Source organism: Lichenostomus cassidix, chromosome 20 (assembly GCF_008360975.1).
Source record: "Lichenostomus cassidix isolate B80296 chromosome 20, HeHo_3.0, whole genome shotgun sequence".
Lineage (NCBI taxonomy): Eukaryota > Metazoa > Chordata > Aves > Passeriformes > Meliphagidae > Lichenostomus > Lichenostomus cassidix.
This window is the reverse complement of record NC_139500.1, coordinates 7,905,099-7,927,637: the sequence shown is the minus strand read 5'-3', so window position 1 is coordinate 7,927,637 and position 22,539 is coordinate 7,905,099. Positions and strand designations below refer to the sequence as shown.

The 22,539-nt window shown below is 62.0% G+C and overlaps 1 protein-coding gene across 3 annotated transcripts in view; it reads right to left on the bottom strand.

The window, feature by feature from the left end:
- Positions 1-256: 256 nt before the first annotated feature.
- SLC12A5 (solute carrier family 12 member 5) overlaps positions 257-22,539 on the bottom strand; it is a 31,749-nt gene continuing 9,466 nt past the window's right edge. For 2 of the 3 annotated variants that reach the window (XM_085079058.1, XM_085079056.1), the window contains exons 2-27: positions 18,349-18,443; positions 17,985-18,116; positions 17,625-17,771; positions 16,945-16,999; positions 15,928-16,058; positions 15,553-15,794; positions 15,265-15,476; positions 13,206-13,373; positions 12,157-12,255; positions 11,928-11,985; positions 11,091-11,265; positions 10,100-10,218; positions 9,709-9,807; positions 9,496-9,615; positions 9,237-9,341; positions 8,980-9,148; positions 7,859-8,054; positions 7,610-7,779; positions 7,403-7,534; positions 7,132-7,239; positions 6,836-6,958; positions 6,569-6,756; positions 6,191-6,205; positions 5,492-5,625; positions 4,894-5,002; positions 257-4,754 (exon numbers count right to left, since the gene is read on the bottom strand). In XM_085079058.1, coding sequence (XP_084935184.1) covers positions 4,911-5,002; positions 5,492-5,625; positions 6,191-6,205; positions 6,569-6,756; positions 6,836-6,958; positions 7,132-7,239; positions 7,403-7,534; positions 7,610-7,779; positions 7,859-8,054; positions 8,980-9,148; positions 9,237-9,341; positions 9,496-9,615; positions 9,709-9,807; positions 10,100-10,218; positions 11,091-11,265; positions 11,928-11,985; positions 12,157-12,255; positions 13,206-13,373; positions 15,265-15,476; positions 15,553-15,794; positions 15,928-16,058; positions 16,945-16,999; positions 17,625-17,771; positions 17,985-18,116; positions 18,349-18,443 — 3,284 coding nt within the window. In that variant the 3' untranslated portion in view covers positions 257-4,754; positions 4,894-4,910. The remainder of the gene's footprint in view (positions 4,755-4,893; positions 5,003-5,491; positions 5,626-6,190; positions 6,206-6,568; positions 6,757-6,835; positions 6,959-7,131; positions 7,240-7,402; positions 7,535-7,609; positions 7,780-7,858; positions 8,055-8,979; positions 9,149-9,236; positions 9,342-9,495; positions 9,616-9,708; positions 9,808-10,099; positions 10,219-11,090; positions 11,266-11,927; positions 11,986-12,156; positions 12,256-13,205; positions 13,374-15,264; positions 15,477-15,552; positions 15,795-15,927; positions 16,059-16,944; positions 17,000-17,624; positions 17,772-17,984; positions 18,117-18,348; positions 18,444-22,539) is intronic. The other variant, XM_085079057.1, reaches the window with a different exon arrangement.

The window sequence follows — 22,539 nt, the reverse complement described above, 5'->3', positions numbered from 1 at the left end:
TGTCTGCTATCCTTCCTCTTGTTAGATCCCTTTCTCCACCTCTACAACCCTGCATCCGGCTAAAACACCTTTGCTGGAGTGATGAGAAATCTTTGTGAGGTGAAATGTGGGAACCACATCCCTTTGGAGAGGTTGTTCCTCTCGTGCTTTGTTTCCTCTGCAATCTGCACCCTATCAGGGCTTGCTCCATGTTACTGAAATGGTGCAAAATAGCTGTGGAGACCTGGAAGCAAGTGAAAAGCCCCCATGCAAGTAGTGAAGGGTGTAATAAAATCATTTATTGCATTTTGTGCAGACAGGAGTCTAGAAAAATGAATACAGGTAAAGCAGTAAAGCATTAACAGGGAGCATTCAACAGCCGAGGAGCCACTCCTCCATGAACACCTGCACAGAGAACACGGGGTCTGCACCGAGGCGGCCTAATGCACAACACTGAAACACACACAGAAATTAAATGCAAGCCTAATAGGGGTTTTTTTTTGGTTTGCAACCTGTTTTATTTACAAGGTTTTAAACTTAATTGCATTGCTCTGCACACAGATTCTCTAAAACACAAAGCATTCTAGGTCACTACATGTCTATTGAAATATTGCACTCGAATAAAAGTCACTTGAATGGACAGAGAACATCTAGCTACAGTGATTAAAAGAGTATTGAATGAACCGACTTCGTGATAACATTCATAACAAATATATTGCACATGTAGCACAGAAAGTGTTGTAACCAGCAAATCTCAGACCTCTCGGTCTTTCTGCTAGTTTTTAGTCCTGCTACACAGAGGAGGGTCTTGACTCTTCTAGTGCAACTCTTGCCCTTGTGCAGACTCTTGTCCTTCCTCTCGTCCAGCCACAGACCAGCACCTGCCCAGGCTGGATGCTACCTGTGCCTCTGGTCCCTGCTGCCCTGTGGCTTGCTGCCTGTGCTGTGTGGTGGCCACAGCGATCTGAGCTGCCCTCCACAGTGACCTGAGCTGCCCACTGCCAGTCACAGGGGCCAGGGCTGCTTGGCCCTCCTGCAGCAGGGACTGGAGCACATGCCACCAGTGCTGTGCACTGGCCAAACAGTCCCTGCCTACTGTGGCCACACTGCAGCCCACTCTCCCATGGGTTGTGCTGCTCCAGCAGCAGCCTGCCTGTAAAACAAACCGGGGGGTCAAGACCTTCCTGTCTGGAACAAAAACTGGACCGTGTCTGCGCATGTGCCAAGGAGGAACTTGCATGTCTACCAGAGGAGGACACTGTCTTCACCACGGTGGAGCGGCAGAAGGGTGCTCCATGGGGAAACTGAACACTCACAGAGGCCAAACGTGCAGGGCTGGGTTTGTAAACTAACATGCAGTGCTGTCTGCTAAAACTGGCCCTCTCCAGCCGACGGCGAGGGGACGTGCTGTGGAAACCACCTCCTGTCTTGCCACAGCCAAACTGCCTGGCAGGAGTGTAGGAGCAGCCCTGACTCTGTCCGGAGCTGTGCTCCTGCTCTTGCTGGAGGAGGGGAAGGGGAATGCCTTTTTTCAGCAGTCCTGATGGAAAGGAATGGCCTTCCTGCTCCCTGGGGGAGCTGAGACCATGTCTTTGCCATCAGGGTGGAAGTGGTGCTGAGGGGAATGGGATCCACTGGTGATGCTGGGGGGATGAAGCAAACCTGTCAGAAGTGTGCCCTGCCTGCTCTCACTGCTGTTCTGCAAACAACGTCATTCCTGGCTGCCCTGTACCTGCAGCCACCAGAGGAGCCTCCCACCTGATGCTGTGAGGGTGGGTGCCGTCTGTGGCCTCGGCAGAGGCTGTGTGTAACCTGCCTCTGCCCTGTGCCATGTGCCAGGGCAAGAGGGGACCATGCTCACTGCCTCAGGCCTGGCAGCACAGGGGGCAGCAGCCAAGCTGCAATCAGAAGGTGACTGCAGGGAATGAGTGGCATCTTGTGAAGAGGCAGAGCAGCTGGCAAACACTCGAGGCCCAACAACATGGTGCTAACACATGAGCTGCGTGGGCAAGCTGCTGTGCCTCCCCCGCTGCTGCTGTAGTTCCTCAAATAATTTTGGGAGGCTGGAAACAGCACGTGAGCTTGTATGTGGTAGTATAGGGCCAGCTACGAGGGGCAGAGCAGCTAGACCCTGGCAAATCCTGGTTCCCATGGGCTGGCCTTCCCAAAACTAAAGGAACTTTTCACTTGCAGACCCCTACCTGCTCCTCCCACAACTCGCCAGCTGCTGAGGCAGAGGCAGGACTGGAGAGTGCTGCCCTGTGCATCTGCACCATTCATCAGCCCTGAGCTCCTGTGCTGAAGCCAGGTCTCAGCTCAACCTGTACATGGTGAGCTCGCCATGCCTGTGTGACCAGCTTCCACAGCAGTGTCCATGACACAGACCTGCAGCCACATAGGCAGCTGAGCTACCCTGGCAGAAAGTCTGGCTGTGACTGGGATTGCTCCTGGAGAGAAGGGAGGCACTTCGGGAGTGATGGAAATGTAGGAGCAAGGTATGAGCAGGCACAGATGTGCAGCTGGGGCTTGGTTTTGGTCTAGGAGTGTGTCCAAGTAGTATCTTAAAGCCAAAAAAAATCCAACATCAAAAAACCCACTGCTTTTTATCCAAGCATCCCCAAAAAGCTTTGGCCTGGACCTGGAGTAGAGGAGCTCTGCAGAGGGAGCAGGGGCTGGAGTGGCCGGTACAGGGGGCTCTCAGGGAGGCAGGAGCCAAGGTTGGCAGGGAGGTGGGTGGGCAGGGAGCTGGGACCAGTCAGGGCTGCCTGTGCCAGGCAGGAGGCAGCTCTGCCTGGATGGACACCCTCAGGGATGCTGTAGCAGCACTCACTCCCTCTGCACCTGCTGCGGTACAAGGCAGCACTGGGGAGTGTCTGGAGGGGCTGAGGGAGTGAGTGCTTCAGCACAGGGACTCAGCTCTGGCCGGGGACAAAGTGCTGCCCAGGGCTCAGGCTGGCACAAAGCCGCCAGCGCTGCCGGGAGAGGGCAACTCTTAGCAGGCTGCACTTTGAGTGGAAGCTCAAATCTGCTGTGAAACAAGTTCAGAAAAGTCTGTGACTTCTTTTCCCTGAAAACTCTTAAGAAGCTAAATTGAGAAGAGAATGAACCTGCGACCTGGCCCTTTCCCAGGGGCTGCTGGTGGCCGGGGAAGGCTGCAGCCTCCACCACCACTCTGGAGCACTCGGTGCAACGGATGGGCTCCTGGTTTGTGCAGGAGCAGCCCGGCTCAGCTCCCCGTCCCTGTGGCCTGGTGCTAGCAGAGCCCTGCATCTCTCAGAATAGATATAGATCTCTATATATAGACTTCATCTGGTTCTATTAACATAAATATGATCACTTTAAAAATACACGTACTGTATTATGTACACTATGTACATGGGGCTGGGGCGGGCGCCAGCGGCACCCTGCTGCCCTCGCACCGCTTCCTGCGTGGTTCCTGGAACCGTTCACATTTGTTAAAAGCGCCTCAGTTTCTCTTCTGTGAGAGATGCTGGGGGGGGCGGGGGGGGAGGGGGGACAGCGGCGGGGGCGACCCTGCAGCTGCTGCCAAAGATAAGAGGTGTTTGATCTGCCCCGGGGGGCTCTGCTGCCCAGGCGCGGGGGCTGACGGCTGTGGCGTGGCTAGTGCCTGGGCTGCCCTGGCCAGCCGGGTGAGGGAGTGCCATGATGCCGGGGGGCAGTGGGGCCCCTACAGCCCCCACCTCACTGTGAGGTCTTGCTGGTCAGATCAGCAAACAGCCTTTGCATATGTTAAAAATACACACAGATCCAGACTGTCCTACAGCCCCCGGCAGCATCTGCGACTGCCTGGGGCCGGGGCCAGGGCTGGGTTAGCAGCAAAGCCCTGGGGAGCAGCAGGGAGTGCAGCGGGGCACGGGGGAACCCAGACACATAGGCAGGTGCTGGGGCCAGCCGGGCTGGCTGGTGCTGGGCCCTGAGAGCCCCCAGTGCAATGCGGCGGGGGAGCAGGGTGGGGGTCCTCAGCACCCACGCGGCTCCAGCTGCCGGAGAGGGGCCCCGGCTCACGCTGCACATGGCAGGGCCTCCGTGCGGCTCCCGACACCGCAGCTCCACACCGCGACTGCTGCGCAAGCACCTGGAGAGCGTCAGGAAAGAGAGAGGCTGGAGTCAGCCGGGGGGGGACAGGGAGCACCCCGAGCCACACCAGGTCAGGGCTCCTGCTCTCACGGCCTTGCTGTGCTCCAGCACCTGACCCCTCACAGCCGCCCCCCACCCTCTGCCCCCTCCAAACCATGGTGCTGCATCTCCACAAGCTCAGCCCACGGCCTCCAGAGATGACGGTGCCCAGGCAGCGGCGAGGTGGGGCTGTCCAGACCCATGGCGGTGAGAAGCAGCGGGGTGCAGCGCCGTGGGAGGCAGCCCCGGGCGCGGCTGGAGGTGAGCAGAGGAGCGTCTGGCGAGGGGAGCGTGGTGGGAGCCTCTCTCTTCTGCCAGCGCCCGCGGGGAGGCACGGCGCAGGCGGTGGGCGCAGGGCAAGGGCGCATCCAGCCGAGTCTGTGCAGGAGTAGCAGCACGGTGGGGCCAAGGTCCGTCTCGGCACAGCCGCCCTCCTGCCCGGCCAGGGGCTGCAGCGGCAGTGCTGGGGCTGGCGGCGGGGCTGGCCCTGCCAGGGCGGGCGGTGGCGGCAGCGCGGAGCTCTGGTGCTCAGTCCGCGGTTCACTGTATATATTTATATATAAACAAGGACAGCAGTGCTGTGGTGTTGCAATGAGGAACAGCTGCTCTGGTGCTGGATGCTCCCGGAAGATCTGGTGCTGCAGTTCGAATGGAGAGATCAGGGGCACGGCCAAAGCCAGGTGAAGGTTCTGCGCACCGGCTGCCATCCGGCCTTCCCTCCTCCCCTCCGGGAGCACGGTGCAAAGGGGTGGCGGGGCTCTCAGTGTGCAGACAAACCTCTCTCGCGCCATCTTTCAGGAGTAGATGGTGATGACCTCCCGGCCCCCACCACGCACCAGGAGCACTCGGTCCAGATGCTCCGTCAGTACCTCCAGGAACTCCATGTCTGCACAGCTGTCAAGGAGGACAAACTCCACACTGGAACATGGGGACAGCCCTGTGCCATCCCTGCCCAGCCCCAGCTGAGCCTGCAGAACTGACACCCTGACACCAGAGCCAGGAGCTGGTGGGGTCAGTTCCAAGCCAAGGGCCCAGGGGAGCCCACCCATGCTGGTGCTATACACTGGGGATGGTGGCTGAGCCAGCAGATGGCTGAGACCCACAAATCTCTACCTGGGCCCCTGTCGTGTGCCATTGCACTCATGGGTGCAGGTGGAATGTCATGTGGCTCCACCACCCATCAGATGCCAGAGGGTGGTGCCAATGACAGCTGCTGGACCCAGCCAGGAGCAGGAGGTGTGGGGGGGGTCCAAGCTCAGGAACTAGACCTGTGCTTTTGGCACTCGCTTACAAGACCCCCCAGCTTTGGGGAAGACATGGACCCTGGGCCCCCAGTGTAGAGGGGTCTTGATGACTGGCCCCACAGGAAGGATACAGTTCTCATCCCCCTTCCGGTTACGGGGAGGCCCTGGCATGTTCAGTAGGACCAGCTTGGCATCCTGGGACTTCTTCACAATCACCTCATTGAGCTTCACAGCCGTGTGCATCCTCCGCACATTGGACTGGTTCCTGTGGGTGACAGCACGTGTGGGCACAGGACAGATACCGTCGGCCTCCTGCCCCACACCAGGCCCAAGGGGTCACAGGGCATGCTGGCCTCCTGCCCTAGAGCAGTCCAGGCTGGGCTGCAACATGAGCTCAGGGTGCAGCAAGCTTTGCCAGGCACAGCGCCGGTGACTCAGAGCCTGCATCGGTGGCCATGAGCCACAGGGCCACGCACAGTGCCTGTGGACAGTGGCAGCCGTGGCTGCTCAGGGCCAGGCCACTAGAGAGTGAGCAGGAACTGACAGCACAAGTGGCATGGTAGGTGCTTGAGCCCAGGCTTGCAGGGAGCTGCTGGCAGCATTGCAGGGCAGACAAGGAGCGTGCAGTGCGGGCAGTGCGTGGTGCACGGGGCTGGCAGCCACAACCCTCGCGCACTGCCCGGGTGAACCGTCTGGCACTGCAGCTGTCACGGCTCACTGAGCCGCCCTCCTGCACGGGGGCAACCCCAATGGCTCCCATCACACTGCCCCATGAGCACAACCCAGCTCCCTCCACCCCAGCCGCGGCGCCCAGCCAAACCCAGACTTACAGGTTCTCCCACTCCCTGCCAGGAGCACGATGGGGTCGGAGAGAGAAAGAGAGAGAGAGAGAAAGAGAAAGAGAGAGAGAGAGAGAGAGAGAGAGAAATGTGGTGAACACAAGGTGTGCACCATCACTCCCTGCAGCACACACAGCCTGGGCACCCCATCCCTTGCCAGCACATTTCTGCCCAGGGACCTCTCTCCACTTCCCCCCAGCCCCTCTGTAGGGGTGCACTCTGAGCACCCAGGCTGCCTGACCATTCCTCAGGGCAAGGATCAAGCTGGTGCTGCTGAGGCCCTGTCTGTACCCGCCTGGCTGAGGTGGGCAGGGACAGCCAGGGACACAGGGCATGGGTGGGACAAGGTGGCATCATGGGGGGCCGTACGGCTTCATGTTGAAGAAGTCCTTGATGCCCTCAGGGCTGACAGGGCTCTTGCTCTTGTTCTTCTCAGCAACAGACTTCTCCTTGGTCCAGGTGAGATGCACTTTCTCAGGGGCTGCCTCCACCTCATCACCAGGGGACTGGGAGCTGCTGGAGAAGGTGGTGGCATTCTTGTCGTGGATTAGTTGGACCTGCAGACAGGAGAGGGAAATGGTGGGCAGAGGCCAGGGCCATGTTCCTGCTGGATTCTGTTTTGGTACAACCCCTCACCTCCTCTTCTGGCTTCTCCTCCCCATCAGCAGCCTGCTCCTCGGGGACGTTCAGGCGCAGGCGCGTGTTGGCCGGGTTCTTGCGCCGGATGGAGCCACGGGACTCATCCGTGATGCTCTGGATCTGTGCAGGAGGGGTCAGCCAGGGGAGCGGGGCACAAGAGGGCTTGGCTGGGCAGAGCCCAGCCTGACACCCAGCTCCCCAGGAGGACAAGCACACACAGCTGCAGGGCAGCTCAGCTGGCATCAGAGCCACCACAGGGGTCAGAGCCCACCCAGCCTGTCCTGCAGCCTCACCTCCCGCTCCCGCTCATTCTTGGTGAGGTGCATTTGTTTGAGGATCTGGGAACGCTGCTCCATCACCAGTGTCTTCTCATAGGTGTAGGCAGAGATGTCACTCTCATGCTGTGGGGGGAATAGGAGAAATTTGAGGCAGGGTAAGTTGTACTGACTGCTCCCAGCATGGCCCAGCATATTCCTATGGTGCTTTGTCCCCATGTCAAGGTCTGTCTGGCTCTCCCGTGCACAGCATCCCTGACTGCAGCACGTGCCCCATCCCAGTACTCACCATCTCCACCACCTCCACCTCTGCAGTGATGCGCAGGTGGTACAGGAACGTGGTAAGGTCCTTCTTCATCTGGATGCTGTTGTCATCCATCTGCGCCACTGTGAAGATGCGCATCTTGCACTTACGCCACACCTGCGAGGGAGGGAGGAGGCTTGCACGCAGCTCAACAGGAACAGCCCCAGCCCCAGCCCCAGGGGCCAAGCCTACCTTGTGCTGCCGCAGGAGGAAGGGCAGCAGCATCAGCATCCCACCATCATGGACAATCCACCAGACATCGATGTGGCCCTCTGAGAACCGCTCCTGGTTGCCCGGAAACATGGCAACATTCTTGGCCACCAGCAAGGCCAGGTGCCCAGCTGTGGTCTCTCGCACCAGCTCTGGGAGGGGAAGGGCCACGTCAGCCAGAGCAGCTTGCAGCCCCCCAGCCCAGCAGCACCCGCCCTCCATGGTGCCTACCAATGAAGTTCCTCCAGGTCTGGTGGTCCTCCTTCTGGCGCCAGCTGCGGGGCCAGCCCACCAGCACTGTGTTATGCTGCAGCCCTCCCAGCCCACTGGACTGGATGAGGTGGGACATGCCATCCCGCAGGTTAGAGGAGATCACCACCTGACAAAAGCCCTTCACCTTCTCTGCTTCCATCAGGCGCCGGATGGACTGCAAGGGAGAGGGAAGTTAGAGATCCCAGGGCCTCAGGGACAGGCATGGATCACAGGCACAGCAACCTCCAGGCCCAGCAGTGGCCCAACACTGGCCAGATGAGGTGCAGGGCATAGGGTGTGGGGTACAGGATGCAGGCTGTGGGGTACAGGGCACAAAATGTGGGATGCAGAGAATGGGGTACAGGGCTGTGAGGTGCAGGGTGCAGGCTGTGGGGTGCAGGTCTCTGGAGGGTGCCCCTGGGTCTTCATGCCCCACAGCAGGCTGGTGGCTCTGGGCCAGGGGGGTGATGCCCAGTGGTGCACGGAGCTGGCACACAGCTCTGCATCGTGCAGAGCAGAGGGTGTTCTTGTGCCAGGGCTCTGACGGGCGGTGGAGCAGCAATTAGAGTTATTTACTCAGAGAAATTATAACATGTCTGCATGGGAGAGAAACTGTTTGCTTCCGAGGGCTTAATCTCATTAATGTGCTGCCCCGCGGGTGCAGGGGGTGGGGAGCACTCTCACTCTGGTGGAGAAAGGCTCGTCTCCCACCCTGCCTGGCACCAGAGCCACAGAGACCGTAGGGAGGGTGGAGGCTGTGGGGTCTGCTCAGCCTAGCAGCACACCAGCCCCTGGCTGGGCACTGTGCTGTGATATGCCATGCTGTGCCAAGTTCTGCAGCATCTGGCCAAGACTGAAACCTGTACTTGGCTGGTGCCAGCCTCTCTGGTGTCTTGGAGGGGGAGAGGGGTCCGGAGCATTGCAGTGCTCTGAGCACCAGTGCAGCATGGAGTCCTCAGGCTCTGCCTGATGCCACTCCAAGACTCTCCAGGCTATCCAGGGCCACCCGTCCTGGCCATGGGGCAAAAACAACCCTGGGCACCTGGGGACCAGGAGCACCTGTTGCTGGCACAGCCCATCCTGGTGCAGGCAGCTCTCACCTCCTCCGCCCTCTGTGCCTGAGGGTGGTTGTCCAGGAAGGTCCCTTCCAGCACAGAGGCCACGATAGTGAGGCCTTTCCCAGCCTTGAGCTGTGACGTGAAGGACAGGAGCTGCGGGTGCACCACATTCTGCTCCTGATCCCCGCGGACTAGAACCAGCAGCTGTGGCCTGGAAGGAAGGTCCTATAGTCAGTGCCTGCACCCAGCTGGTCCCTGCCCCAGCACCCTCAGATCCCCATCTCCCTTCCCAGCCTTACCTCCAGTTCTTGGTGTGTGGGGGTCCTTCCTCCAACCGCAGCAGGGCATAGCGGGCTGCGCTCAGGGACAGACCCCGGATCCCGTCGCCCCACTCCTTCTCTGCCCTGCAGAAACCAGCAGCACGTAAGAGATGCCCACGGCTCTGGCCACAGAGCACCACACTGGCACCCTGGAGTATCCTGGGATGAGCAGCCACACTGAGAGGCCACGTGGCCGTGGGGGGCTGGCCAGGACCTGCAGTGCCATGGCCTTCCTTACCCGCGGTACTCAATGTATTTGTAGATAAGGCCAGCGATCAGCATGGCCACCAGTGCGTAGTACCAGGAGCAGATGAACATCAGCGCCAGGCAGAGGCTCATGCCCAGGAAGGACAGGGTCCTGCAGAGAGCACAGTGGTGTCAGCATGCCCTGGGGTCCCCACACCAGGGTGTCCTGGGTGACTCCTGTCCTGCTGCATCCCACCCAGCTCACCAGTGGTAGTAGCGGAAGCGGGGCCGCCAGTTGGGTGTCCGCAGCAGCGTCTGCACCGCGCACGCCAGGTTGACAAACATGTAGCACATGAGGAAGAACCTGTAAGAGAGAGTATGGGGCTGAGTGGGCACCCTGTGAGGGACTGGGGTCTCCACACCTGGCCCCAGGCTGGCCAATGCTGGAGCGGGCCCCGCTGATGGACAGAGAAGAAGTGTCGTGGAGTAACCAAGCCTCAATGCTGGCCAAGATGGGACCCTGGAGTCCCCACAAGGTCCTCCCACTTCCCAGGGAGGGGCCAGGCCAGCAGGTGCATCCCCCCACCCTGAGAAGCAGAGACCCACACGTGCCACCCGCTGCTTGGGAAGGTGTGGGTGGACAGCACGCTGCCTACATGGAGAGGATGGGAGCCACCTCGTCCAGGGAGGCGATCAGGATCCCGATCTCGCAGATGCAGGCTGTGAGCAGTAGGGCCCATGTCGGCTCCCCGTTGGCTTTGCCGTGGCCAAAGACCTGGAAGCAGGGGGAGAGGGGTGTGTCAGGCTCTTTGGTGCCCTGTAGCCCTGGGCAAGGGTACTTAGTGCAGCTCGATGAGGTTGGACCCTCCCATACACCCAGCCCTGGTGGGAGCAGGGACTGGGAACACTGGATGCCATGAGCTGGCACATGTCCCACTCTGGATCCTGCCAGGACAACAGTCCCAGCGCTGGCAGGACTGGCTCCTGCTGACAGTACTGTCCCATTCCCAGCAGATCCCATGGCTCTCCCCACACCCAGCACAGCAGCCCCCATACCCCTGTACTCCCACCAGGCTCACAGCCTGGTCACAGCCAGAGCAGAATCGGGCGCCCTATGCCTGGGACAGACACGCTGCCGGGGGATAGTGGCCCCTCCTGCCGCTGTGGGGACACAGGGGGGCCGGGGAGGGGGCCGAGGGCGCGTGTCCGGACGCATTAGAGGGTGCGGGCGGCGCGAGCGAGAGCTCGGGCTGGGGCTGGCAAGGAGAAAGAGGGAGGATAAAATTAGCCCGCTCTTCCCTGGGGGGAGCTGTCGGGTTGGATTTGGAGAGATGAGGTTGTGGGAACGCGTCTTCAGAGAGCAGATAAAATATGAAGCGGCACGGCAGCGGGGGGGAGGGGATCCTGACCTTTCCCGACACTCTCCTCCTACCGATACTGCAGCCAGAGCCACCACGGCCGCACGCCACCACGGCCGCCCACCGCGGCGCCGGTGCCCGCGGGATGAGAGCAGGGAAGCGGGGCTGCTCTGGCAGCGGCGGTGCCGGGAGGAGGCAGCGTGGGTTCCCACCGCTCCCTCGCGCTGGTTCAATCTGCAGCCACAGTGGGCATTCAGGGTGGGCAGCGCCGGACTCGGGGGACACCTACCCTGAGGAAGGGTACGATCCCGTCCCTGGAGATAGCTTGCAGGAGGCGAGGGGCTCCAGTGAGACTCTGCAACCCGGCCCCACAGGTGGAGAAGAACGAGCCGATGACAATGACCCACGGGGATGGCCATGCCAGGGTGCCAACCACCAGGTTCCCATTGACGGCCTCACCAAACCTGCGGGGCATCAGCATCACCTGTGGTTCCTTCCCATGACTGAGCCCCAAAAGCACCAGCACCACAGCGCCCCAATCCAGCCCCCCACAATGACACCACCTTGGAGGGATGTGACACGACCGGAGAAGGGCACACTCCCCCAAGGGGTGAGCAAAGGACCAGGGTCAGAGGTTGCCAGGGGTCTGTCCTCATCCCTGTACCCAAAAGTGTGGCCAAGGACAAAGGGAGGTGTGGGATAGGACTCCCTGTCACTGTGCCGGGGGGGCCAATGATGATGCATGCAGTTGCATCCTGTTTGTGTTGGTGCTGGCGACCCAGAAGTGTCACCTGCCATGCACGGTGAGCGGGGCTGCCCCAGATAGGCAGGAGCATAGGCAGCCCTGCCTGTTGACAAACAAGTGGCTGCCTGCAGCCCCAGAGCGGGAGGAATGCAGCAAAACATGGATGGTCGGGGTTCATACAAGCCCCCAGTGCCTGTTACAAGCTCCAGTCCCCCTGCCCCTTGACACCAACAAGCCGTCCAATGCCACCATGTCTGCCCAGTGTGTCTTGGTTGCAGCTTCCCCCACACCTCTGCCCACCCCTGGGTCTGCCCCTGCCCCAGCCGGTTCCAGGGTGCTGCCAGACTCTCCCCCTGCCCCCTATGGCCTTGGGACACTCACTTGTCTCGCAGGACAACCCCCTCGATGCATGCTCCAAAGAGAACAACAGAGCTGATATCTGCCAGGTGGTCAAGGAGAGCCAGGAGAATGCAGATTACTGCCTGCCCAGCCAGTGGGGTGCTGGGCCCCTGTCCCAGCCCAGCAGAGCACCTGAGCAAATCAGCCCTGCAGAGTGAGCCCACCCACCCTCAGCCCCACGGCCCAGGCTTGGGCAGGCCATGAAGGATACAGACTGCAGAGGTGGTGGCAATAGCCAGGATGGTGCCCGTGGGGATGGACTTCTGGGCATCCCGCAGGTCTCCAGAGCGGTTGGAGCCAGCCATTATGCCTGGGGAAAGAGGGGACCATGTCAGAAGGAGCAGAACTACAGCCCATACCACAGTCCCAGATGCCCTCATGCCAGGCACCGCGTGAGCCCTGGGCACAGCAGGGCGCGGCTCGGTGTGTGCCAGGATGCGGACCAGACGTGATGGGCAGCAGAGAAGGCGCTGCTGCGGCTTTGAGCCCCCAGCCTGCTCTTCTCATCCCTCTAGCACCTCCCCCCTACCCCAAACCGCAGTCTGAGGCCACTCAAGGATTAGGCTCAAAAGCTCTCAAGTGCCTTGTCTCATTAGCCCTTAATTAGCTCAAGCAGGGACGGTGGCTGCCGCAGGGGCAGGGACAGGGTCCAGCCCCGACGCTGCTCTGCGAGGGCAGGAGGTCACGCAGGGACGCGGCTGCATAGGCGGGTCCAACACAGCCCGAGGGATGACCCGCGCTCCGGCCGCAGCAGCAGCCAGGGCAGGACCCCACAGCCCGCGGCACCGGGGGACAGGCGTCCTGCAGAAACCGGGACCTGCTGCTGAATGGGCAGCGGCAGGGAGGGCAGCGCAGGCTGAGGGGCTGCCGGGGACCCCGCAGCGTCGGACCCGCCGTCGCTCGCCATGGCCGGGGTAGCCCGGCGGGGGTCCGGCCGGCCCTGGCCCCGGCGGAGCTGCAGGGGAGCCCCGGCGGCTGCGCCCCGTTGGCTCCGCAGCGGGACTGGGGCGGGGGGGCTCCTCTGCCCCCGGAGAGCTAAAAATACCAAAGCGGCGGGACGTCAGCGCGCACCGGGCGGCACCGTCAGATCTGGAGCGCGGGCGGCTGCGTGGGAGGCGATGGCGACCAGCCGCCCCCGCGACGCCGCTGTCACAGCCGCACCCACCGCGGGGGTGGCACACGTGGGGCTCCGCGGAGCACGCCCGGCGGCACGTGCCCTGTGTGCCCGCGGCACGGAGCGGAGCCGGCGGCGACTCCCACCTGTGACTGAGGGGAAGTAGATGCCGACGAGCAGGGTGAAGTAGGACGTCATGTCGCTGAAGACGTAGGGCTGGTCCATGTCCACTGGGGTGTCGGGGGAGCTCACTGAGGGCATCCCCCGCTTCTCCACGATCACGCCCTTGGTCAGGTACGAGCTCCAGAGGTTCTCTGTGAGGAAACAGGAGGCCGGGCAGTGCTGCCGGCATGAGATGCCCACAAGCCCCCATACGCAGCACAGCATCTCCTCCCCACAGGGATGGAGCCGGGGGGTGTCTGGTTCTGCCTCCCCTTCCCCGGCCCCACTGAGCAGCCGGCACAGCCAGCAGATGGGGTCACAGGCATCCAGAGGGTGAGGGACCGGTCTGGCAGCACAGGTGGGCAACCAGAGCAGGTCCGTGCTGCTGCTGGCAGCGTCCCCACAAGATACCGGAGCAGCTGACATGGGATTGCAGTAGCAAATAATTAAGAGGGTAATATAATTAATGCTGATCAACACAGGTTTAAGGGAAGTGGATCGTGTCAAAGTAACTTGATAATGTTTTTGATGGGATTACGAATGCTGGGCTGATGTAACAGGCTTAGTGTCCCTCCGCGTGCTGCCTTGGCCGCAGATCGCAGGGAGAAACTGGAGCAGTGGAGAGCAGCCAGCACCGGGCAGGGCAGGCACAGGCAACTGCCCTTGGCAGGTCACTTCCAGGAAGCTGCTAAGCGGGGCAAAGGGGCCCACAGGGACCAGCCCTCAGCCCCCAGCACTGAGCCCCCTTCCTGGCTGCTCACAGGTGACAGATGGGGCTGGCAACCCCTACTGACCTCACTTGTCTCATCCTCCCAGAAACGTGTTTCTCCCCACAGGGAGGTCCCTTGCCTGGGGCTCAGCAAGCCCCAGTCATCTCTACCAGGACCAAGCTGTGCCACCTGTCTCAAGATGCTGCTAGCCCAGTAACCCTCACCACCAGCCACCCCCAGAGTGGGGTCCTGGCTCTGTCCTGATGCCCCCAGTGTGGGAGTGTTTGCTGCCTGTTGCCCTGAGAGAGACCAGCTGGGTGGGTGGGGGTCTGCACCCCGTCCCCAGCAGCAACATTGCCAGTGGGAGAACATTCCACCCAGCAGCCAGGAACTCCTTATCTCACCCAAAAGACCTCAGAGTGAGACACCATCGGGAGGCTCACAGACACCCTGCGACTGCGTTCCAGTAACCACGGTCACAGCTGCAGCCCTGAGCACCACGTGCTTAGCCAACTCTGAGCTCCCATGCCTGTGTCCACACAGACACCATGGCAGGATGGCAGGGGCAGCCCCACAGCCATCAGGAAGGACTGATCCTGATCGTGGCTCTGCTGCTCTCCTGAGTCCCAACAAGCACTCTGGCATGGGGGGTCTGCAGACACCCTCTGAATGTGGCACAGAGCACCAGCCTCTGTCACCCACAGCTGAGCGTGAGCACCTGGCAGATGTACCAGCATCTTCAGAAAAACAGGTCATAAGTGGCTCCTCCCAGCAAATTCACGCATCTTTCTGTGGTCCTGGCCACTCTCCCAGCATGGCTGTAGCCACAGCAGAAAGTAGCCCCGAGGGGTGATCACTTCTTTCAAAACCTCAGATCAATACCAGCCTTTCCAAAGGCCAAGAGGAAGCAGAGGGAGGATTTATTTCTCCCCAGCCTTTGGGCATCATTCTGAGCCACCCCTCTGGCTGACACAAACTGTGTGACAGTGGCTGCAGTGCCCTGCTCTGTCACCCGGTGCAGGAGCCTGTCCCACTGCCCAGCACAGTGTGAGCACAGCTTGCTGTGCCTCAGGGGCAGAGCAGCCCCCCAGCAGGGATCACCCACATGCCCTGTCACCTGGACCCAGCAGTGTTTGCCCCCACAATACCTGGCCTGGCCGAGGGTCCATGCTCAGGATGGCCTCCCACAGCACCCCTCCACCAGCCCTGCCAACAGAGCTGCCTGGCAGACACAGCCACTGCCCCACCACAGCTCCCCTGCACTTCTCCATGCTTTCATTCCCATGCCTTCATGCCTGTGCCCGTGTTCCCATGCCTCTGTCCGCATGCTCACCTTGGATGAGGCCACTGGCAGCGCCGGGGATGCCCTCGATCTCAGTGACATTGTTCATGGTGAAGTACTCGTCACAGGTGGCGTTGAGGAAGCGGGAGGTGCAGAAAAGCTCCCAGAGCTTGGAGCCAACTGTCTCGTTCCCCTCCACCACCATCTTGGTGCAGAGGTCAAAGCCGTGGCGTGAGAGGGTCCTGTTGCCCAGAAGGCAGATCCTGGGGGGACACAGGCACTCAGCCATGCACCTGCATGCCCCAACCCTGCTGCAGCCCTGAAGGACCCCATACTCACGGGAAGCTTGGTGGGTCGAAGGCTGATTTGATGACACCGGCATAGATGGCGAGGATGGAGAGGATGACACAGCCCAGGAAGACCAGGGCAAACTTGTTGACGTACTTGACACCCACAAACACAACAGTGGCCATGCAGGTCAGCACACAGGTGCCATACACACGCATGTTGTTGAGCATTGCGGCAGCTTCCCCACTGGCATCCTCTGCCTTGAAGATGGCCATGGCTGGGAAGATGTAGGCCTGGGAAAGAGTCATGGCATCACCACCTGGCTAACAGCCTGCAGAGAGGATGCCCAGGAAGGGTCCCTGAGGCTCGCTGCCCTGCCAGGAGCTGAGCCCTTGGCACTGCACAAGGCAAGGGCCATGTACCTACCAGCAGGATTTCGATGGTGCCCAGGATGTACATGGCACCAGCAAAGGTGGTGCCCAGGTAGAAGCAGAGCCCCACGGCCCCACCAAACTCAGGTCCCAAGGAGCGTGAGATCATGTAGTAGGAGCCACCCGCTGTCAGAGAGAGCAAAAGTGGGTCTCAGACAGACCCCAGCGACACCCTCAGCCCTGTCAGGTATCCCAGAGGGCAGACTGGAGCCCGGGTAGCCACGGGCCCTGCTCCAGCACTGCAAGATGCCGTCCCCAGGGCCCCAGAGCAACAGGAGTGACCACACAGGCAGAGTCATTCCCCAGGAGCCCAGCAGGCAGGTGCAACAGCCACGGGCACAGGTGTTCCCTGGACACCAGACAGGAGCTGGAGCCCCAGGGACCTGGGCCATGTCCTGCTCCATCCTCCCAGAGGAGCCCTTAGAGCTGCTTAGGGCTGCCAGGATCGATGGTCCCGCTGCGGCAGCAGGATGATAAATAGCTTTAATTACACCCCATGTTGGGCTGTCAGTGCTGTGCCCAGCCTGGCGCAGCTCACAGCTCCCCAGGGCTCTGCAGGACTGGTGTGTTCTCGGGGAGGCAGCCAGGGCACCCACCGGCCAGACCCCACGGTGCCTCCCGGGGGGCAAAGCCCACGCACAGCAGCGTCCCTGTGTCCGGCGGTGGGAGAGCCCACCCCACCACCCAGCCCATGGCACCCAGCGCGCCCTGCTCCCATCCTCCTGCCGTGTGTCTCCCGGCTCCCCGCGGCCTCGCCAGTCTGGCGGAGGGAGGAGCCGCGGCTGGCGGCTCTCGCTGCCATCTGCACCTCGCGGCTCTGGGGACGGGTGGCGGCTCCAGCTCTGCGCTCCCCCGGGCCGTGGGGATCCCGCGCGGGCTGGTGGCAGAAGGCTGGGGAGCGGCTGGCGGCCCCGGGGGATGCTCTTGGGGAAAAGCCCCTGCAGGCACCCCACCCGGCAGGGACCGGCTGCCCGCACACGCGGCACACGCACGGACGTGGGCTTGGCTCTACCTGGCACCACACCGTTGGTGGCGATCGCGCTCATGGAAATGGCCGTCAGCATTGTCTGCAGGAAGAAACACAGTGTGGGCAGCCGGCAGAGCTGGGCAGAGGGACAGGGGATAGGAAGGGAGAGCTGGGGCCATGCTAGGATGTGGGGCTCCCTAGGGCCAGGCTGAGAGGTGCCACAGGGCAGGGATGCCCAGGGAGGATGGATGGATAGATGTATGGGTGGGTGGGCAGGCCGAGCTGTTGGCTGGCAGCACACCTGAGAGGGCTGAGCCCCTTGGAGGGGCTGGCAGTGCTGGGAGGGAGCCCAGGCTGCTCAGGATACTGGGCAAGGCCAGCTTCCCCAGCCTGTGCCCTGGGGTGACTGTCCTGGCGAGGTGGCTCACTGCAGCACGGCGTGGTGCCAGAGTAGGGGACCCCTGGCACATCCCCCCCACATGGCAGCTATAATTCTGGGTCACCATTTGAGCACCATTCTACAGCTGATTCCTCTGGGAAGCTGAAGGCTTCTTTTTGCTCTAAGTGGGGCAGAAGCTAGGGCAGGGGCAGAAGCTGGGGCAGGAGCAGAGCAGGGCATGGTGGGCTGGCAGATAGTGCACCTCTCCACAGTTCAGTCAGCCAGATGGGTGACCCCCCAGGCCAGGGGCAAGGCCAGTGGAGGCTCATCTGGCTCCAAAACTCACGCAGGAGCAGCAGAGGAAGACCATGCAGAATGACTCCATGATGCCAGCAATCCCCACCACCCAGGTGAGACGCAGGAAGAGGATGACCCCAAAGATGTTCTGGAGGCAGGGCAGGTAGACACCCATGAAGGTGCCCATCCGTGGGGCCTGTTGAGGGAACAGCAGTCATCAGGGCTCAGGGGTCTGGCTGGCAGAGGAACAAGAGTTCCCACTCCTCCAGCACAGCAGCCAGGGACAGAGGGTAAATCAGTCCCTGACCGAGCCCAAGGGGTCAACTTTTCCCAGGGCAGTCCCTGGCCCAGCACTTCACTGGTGATGGCTGGAGAAGGAGGGAGGGTTACCTCCCTCCTAAGTCCTCACCTGCACCGGCTTCTTCTTGCCTCCATCATTGTTCTCAGCCTCCTCATGCTCCCGGCTGCCCTGTGGCAGGTTGGTGTAGTTGGCCAGTCCACTCAGCAGGGATGAGACCATAGGGCTCGTGTCCATCTCCTCCTGTGGAGAGCAGAGCCCAAGTCATGAGGACAGTCCCTCGGGACCCAAGCCAACCCCAGGAGACCTCACCAGATGCCACCACCCTGCTTGCCCCACCAGGAATTGCTTTGGCAGTGTGGAAACCCTGGCCTGGGGCTCTGGCATGTCCCAGTGCCTGGGGTACAGGTCAGGTGCTATGGGACAGCTGCCCAGCTCAGCCCCCTCCCCCTGCCCCACTGCCCGCATGCCCTACCTCAAAGAGGGCCATGTTCTTGCCATCGTACTCTTTGCCCTTCTCCAGGTCCGTGCTGTTGATGAAGGGGCTGCTCTCCTTGGGGTTGCCATCGCCTGCAGAGACACCACTGGGTCAGTCAGGCTGCCCCTGCCCTGCCCACACCTGGAGAATATCCACCCTGGAGGGTCACCCGTGTGAGGGGCCTCAGCTGCCCATGGCTCTCACAGGAGAGCTCCAGGCCTGTGAACACCATTCTTGCGCCCAGTCCCAGCACAGGTGATGGCACCTCGGCATCCCAGCCATCAGCATCACCTCCCACACCACACACGGGCAGGGGCTGCCATCCCCAGGAGCCACACGCTGTCCTGCCAGGCCGTGCTGACACCAGACCCGCTGGAGTGCATCCACGCAGCGAGGTGAGCAGAGTGGATCCAGGGGGAACCCTCGGGAGGGATGGCTGGCAGCAATAACTCACAGCACGGGGTCCCCACGGGTGAGGGCACTGGGGCTGCCCGCAGCACTGCGTCTGCAGGGGCAGGATCTGGACGGCTGCTCAGTGCCAGCACAGAGGGGATGGTCCCGGCACAGTGCCTGGGACTGGGGCGAGTGGCCAGGTGTCTGGTCCTGCTCCCAGACATACACCGCAGGAGTGGGGGCCACAGGGTGGGGAGGCATCCGGAGGTGCCACCACTGAGGGCAGGTAATGCCTGAGCCGTGGAGTCACCCGTAGCAGTGCAGGGCCCACAGAGCTGCCAGGATGGGGGCCATGGCCACTCACTACGTTAATGACTTAGTGCAGAAGAAACCTGGAGTTGGCTTAATAGCGACAAAAACAGCTGAGCTGCAGAGCAGCAGAAATAAATCAAGCTGGAAATGGAGCAGCAGTGAGGACAGTGCTGCTAGAGCAGCACAGCTCCAAGACAAGGCCCGGAGAAGAGGGGGACCAGGGCATAGCAGATAGTGCACCTCTCTTGGGACCCAAGAGCCAAAGGGCACAGTGCTGGGCAGAGCAGCTGAGGGGGCAATGGCACCCATGACGTGAGGAAACCTGGGCAGCCAGGCTGGTCCCCAGTCCTCAGTGGGGGGAGAGAGCCTCCCTGCCACACACCCATCCCACTGCCACGGCCCTGCAGTCAGAGCAGTCACACTGCCAGTGGCCACTGCACCACTGGGCAGGCTGCCCGCATAGGCAGGGTCACAGACAAGCTCCATAGTTTGGGGCCAGGGAGAGAACTGTCTCCTACACCATCCTTCAGCATGGAGACCTTGAGTGCCACTGGGCAGAGTGAATGGTGTCCCAGCAGTGCAGTCGTGCACTCATGGTGGCAGCCCAAAGACAGACCCTGTGACCATTTGGAGCATCCTGGTCCTTTGAAGACCGCCATCCTCCTGCCAGTTGACTCATATTTGGAATCCTGGAAGCCCACGTGCAGCAGTGATTCACCATCTGCAATTCCCTGGCAGACATGGCACTGGTGGCTGACCATGAGGTGAAACCCCAAGTGCCACAGGTGACACTGACCTGAGGGCTGGCCCCCTACTCCCACCATCCCAAGGCTCCTCCAGCATGTGGCAGCAGGGCAGCAGTGTCCCTAAGGGTACAGCCAAACCCCAAGGCACAGCCTGCAAGATTCTCCTGTGGAGGAATGGCCATGGCAGTGGCACCGGGACACCCAGGCCCACAGGTCCCATGAGCCTCACTCTGGAGTCCCCTTGGGCACACACCCAGCACCCCAGGCTGCACCACCAGCATGTGCCCTGCCCTGTATCTCCCATAAAGGGTCTCAGCACAGACCCCATGTGTTCCTTGCTCTGTATTTGGTCTAAAGACCCAATGAACCCAGCTCTCATTAGGTAACAGCAATGGCTGGCACCCACCCACTCGCTGTGGCTTTTGACCACCTGCACCAGCTGTGGGGACCACACCGATGTGAAACATCCAGCATGCCAACAGGACACCCTCCAGGCTGATGTTGTGGCCATCCCCAGGGTGGTGACACAAGGGTGCAGGAACAGGGGTGGCTGGAGACCACCTCCCCCTTGAGGCTGGGTGGCGCCGGGGGGCACGGGCAGCTTGGTAGGGAGACATGCTCGAAACGCGGCAAGGCTCCGGGACCCCTCCGGGAGAACGGAGCCCGCGGGGGCCTCGCCTCACCGCCTGGTACCCAGCCGACGACATCACCGTGCAGGTTTCCATGGCAACGGCGAGCCACGGCCGCCTCGGCTCCCGCTCTTATGTAACGGCGCAGGCAGCCGGACGCTGGCCCCACATGGCACCCGCGCCCCGGCCCACCGGCGCCCGGCGGATGGGTGCAGCCGGACCCCCGGCCCCAGCCCAGCGCGACCCCACGGGACTGGCACTGCTCGGCTCCACACGACAGGCACCAGCAGCACCCTGGGGTGCCCACGCTCCAACCCACGGCACCACAACAGCACCCACAGCTCGCAGTCCCTCCACCCGCACCTCTGGCCAAGGCTCCCCACGCCGGAGCCACGGCCCGTGCTGACATCGCCCAAGGTGCTGGGACTGGCCCGTGGCGCAGGAGCCCCTCGCCTGATGATGCTGCCGTGAGGACCGGCACGGGGAGAGGCCCCGGGCTGGTGAGCATGAGGATGCAGCACGGTACGGGGAGACTCTCAGCCTCCCACGTTGCTCTAGCCACACAGACTGGAAGGAGTTAAGAACGAGGGCGCAGGGTCCCAGGTGACAAAGCGCTCCTGCTTCTGCTCCTGCTCCTGACGGAGACCATTTTGCCGCAGCGGGGCTGGTGCAGCCTCTCCTCGGTAGCTGCCACCGACCCGTGGTCTGAAGGCAGGGGCAGGCAGGGCAGGCAAGAGTAACGCACCCGACCCTCACCTGACACCGACACGGCCAGCCCTGCCCAGCGGCACCACTGGGGTGCTGCCTCTCGGTCCTGGGGACGCGTGGGACACTGCAAGTCCCACCAGCGCCACGGGCCTTCTCCTGCCCCACTCCCCCAGCGCTGCCAGGACGGAGCAGCGCGGGGCCGGAGCGCTGGACGGGGCTGGCAGCACCAAGGCCAGCAGCCCAGTCGGGAGAGACTGTGAGCGGAGCAGAGCCGAGCCGTGCCAGGCTTCGATCCCGGCGCTCAGCCGCCCCCCTCCCCAGGGATCACTCAACATGAATCGGCCTTTTAATTTGCTGCGGCGGCTGGAAGGGCTGGCGGCGGGATCGCTGGCAGGAACCCGCAGCCCCGCCGTGGGCACCGCGCAGCCCCACTCTCGGCAGGTCTTCCACTAACCTGCCTGCTCGGGGCAGCCCAGAGTCAACTGGCAGTGCCTAAGGACTGTCACTGCATCCCTGGACCCCCCCAGGGCAACGCTCAGGCAGAAGCACCAGCCGCAATTTGATCTTCTAATGGCTTTTTACTTAGCCCTAAATTGGGTTGGGAAGCGTCATGTCCCTTATCCCAAATCCTCCCTAATCGCTTTACAAGGCGCAGGGCACCGAGCACTGGCTGGGGTAGCCCCAGCAGCCACCCCCCACGGGCCAATTAAACAGAACTGCTGCCGGGGTTGCTGCCTGGTCCTGCCCGACGGCGGCCGGCCCATCCCCTCCGCAGCATCCCAGAGCAGGGTGAGCTCCAGCCAGGGACATCAGTCACAGGGGCTGCGGCACTGGCCGGGAGGTGCAGTGGGTGAGGGGGTACGTGGTGGGGATATCCCGACCTCACAGGCCTCTGCGCCTCAGTCTGTGCTCCTGCGCAGGGCTGCTGGAAGCTCCGGAATCCTCCACTCCGGTCCCCCAGCCCCAGGGGCAGCAGCAGTGTGATGGCTGCTCTAGCACTAGGGATGCCCTGAGGCTCCCCTGGAGGTACACAGGACACCTTGACTTTTGCCACAGGACACCTGGACTCCCGGGGCTCTGCCTGCGGCAAGGGGCACCCCAGGGTGACCCCAGCAGCCCAGCGAGCACATGGGCAAGCACGTGGCCCTGGCTGATGTCCCCAGTTGCTGCCGTTTTGCAGGAGCTGCTGACCAGGGAGGCCATGCTGCTGTTCTGTCACCACCAGCTATCAAGGCGACTTGGCTATACAGCCACTGCCTGGCCCTGGGCTGTTGGCCTGGGGTGCCTAAGGCAGATGGGGATGGCCAAGGTATTCTTAAGGCAGTGACATCTCTGCATCCACCCAGCTTCCTTCTACCCTGCACAAGGGGGTCTGACAGCTGCCCTGGGGAGGGTGACCC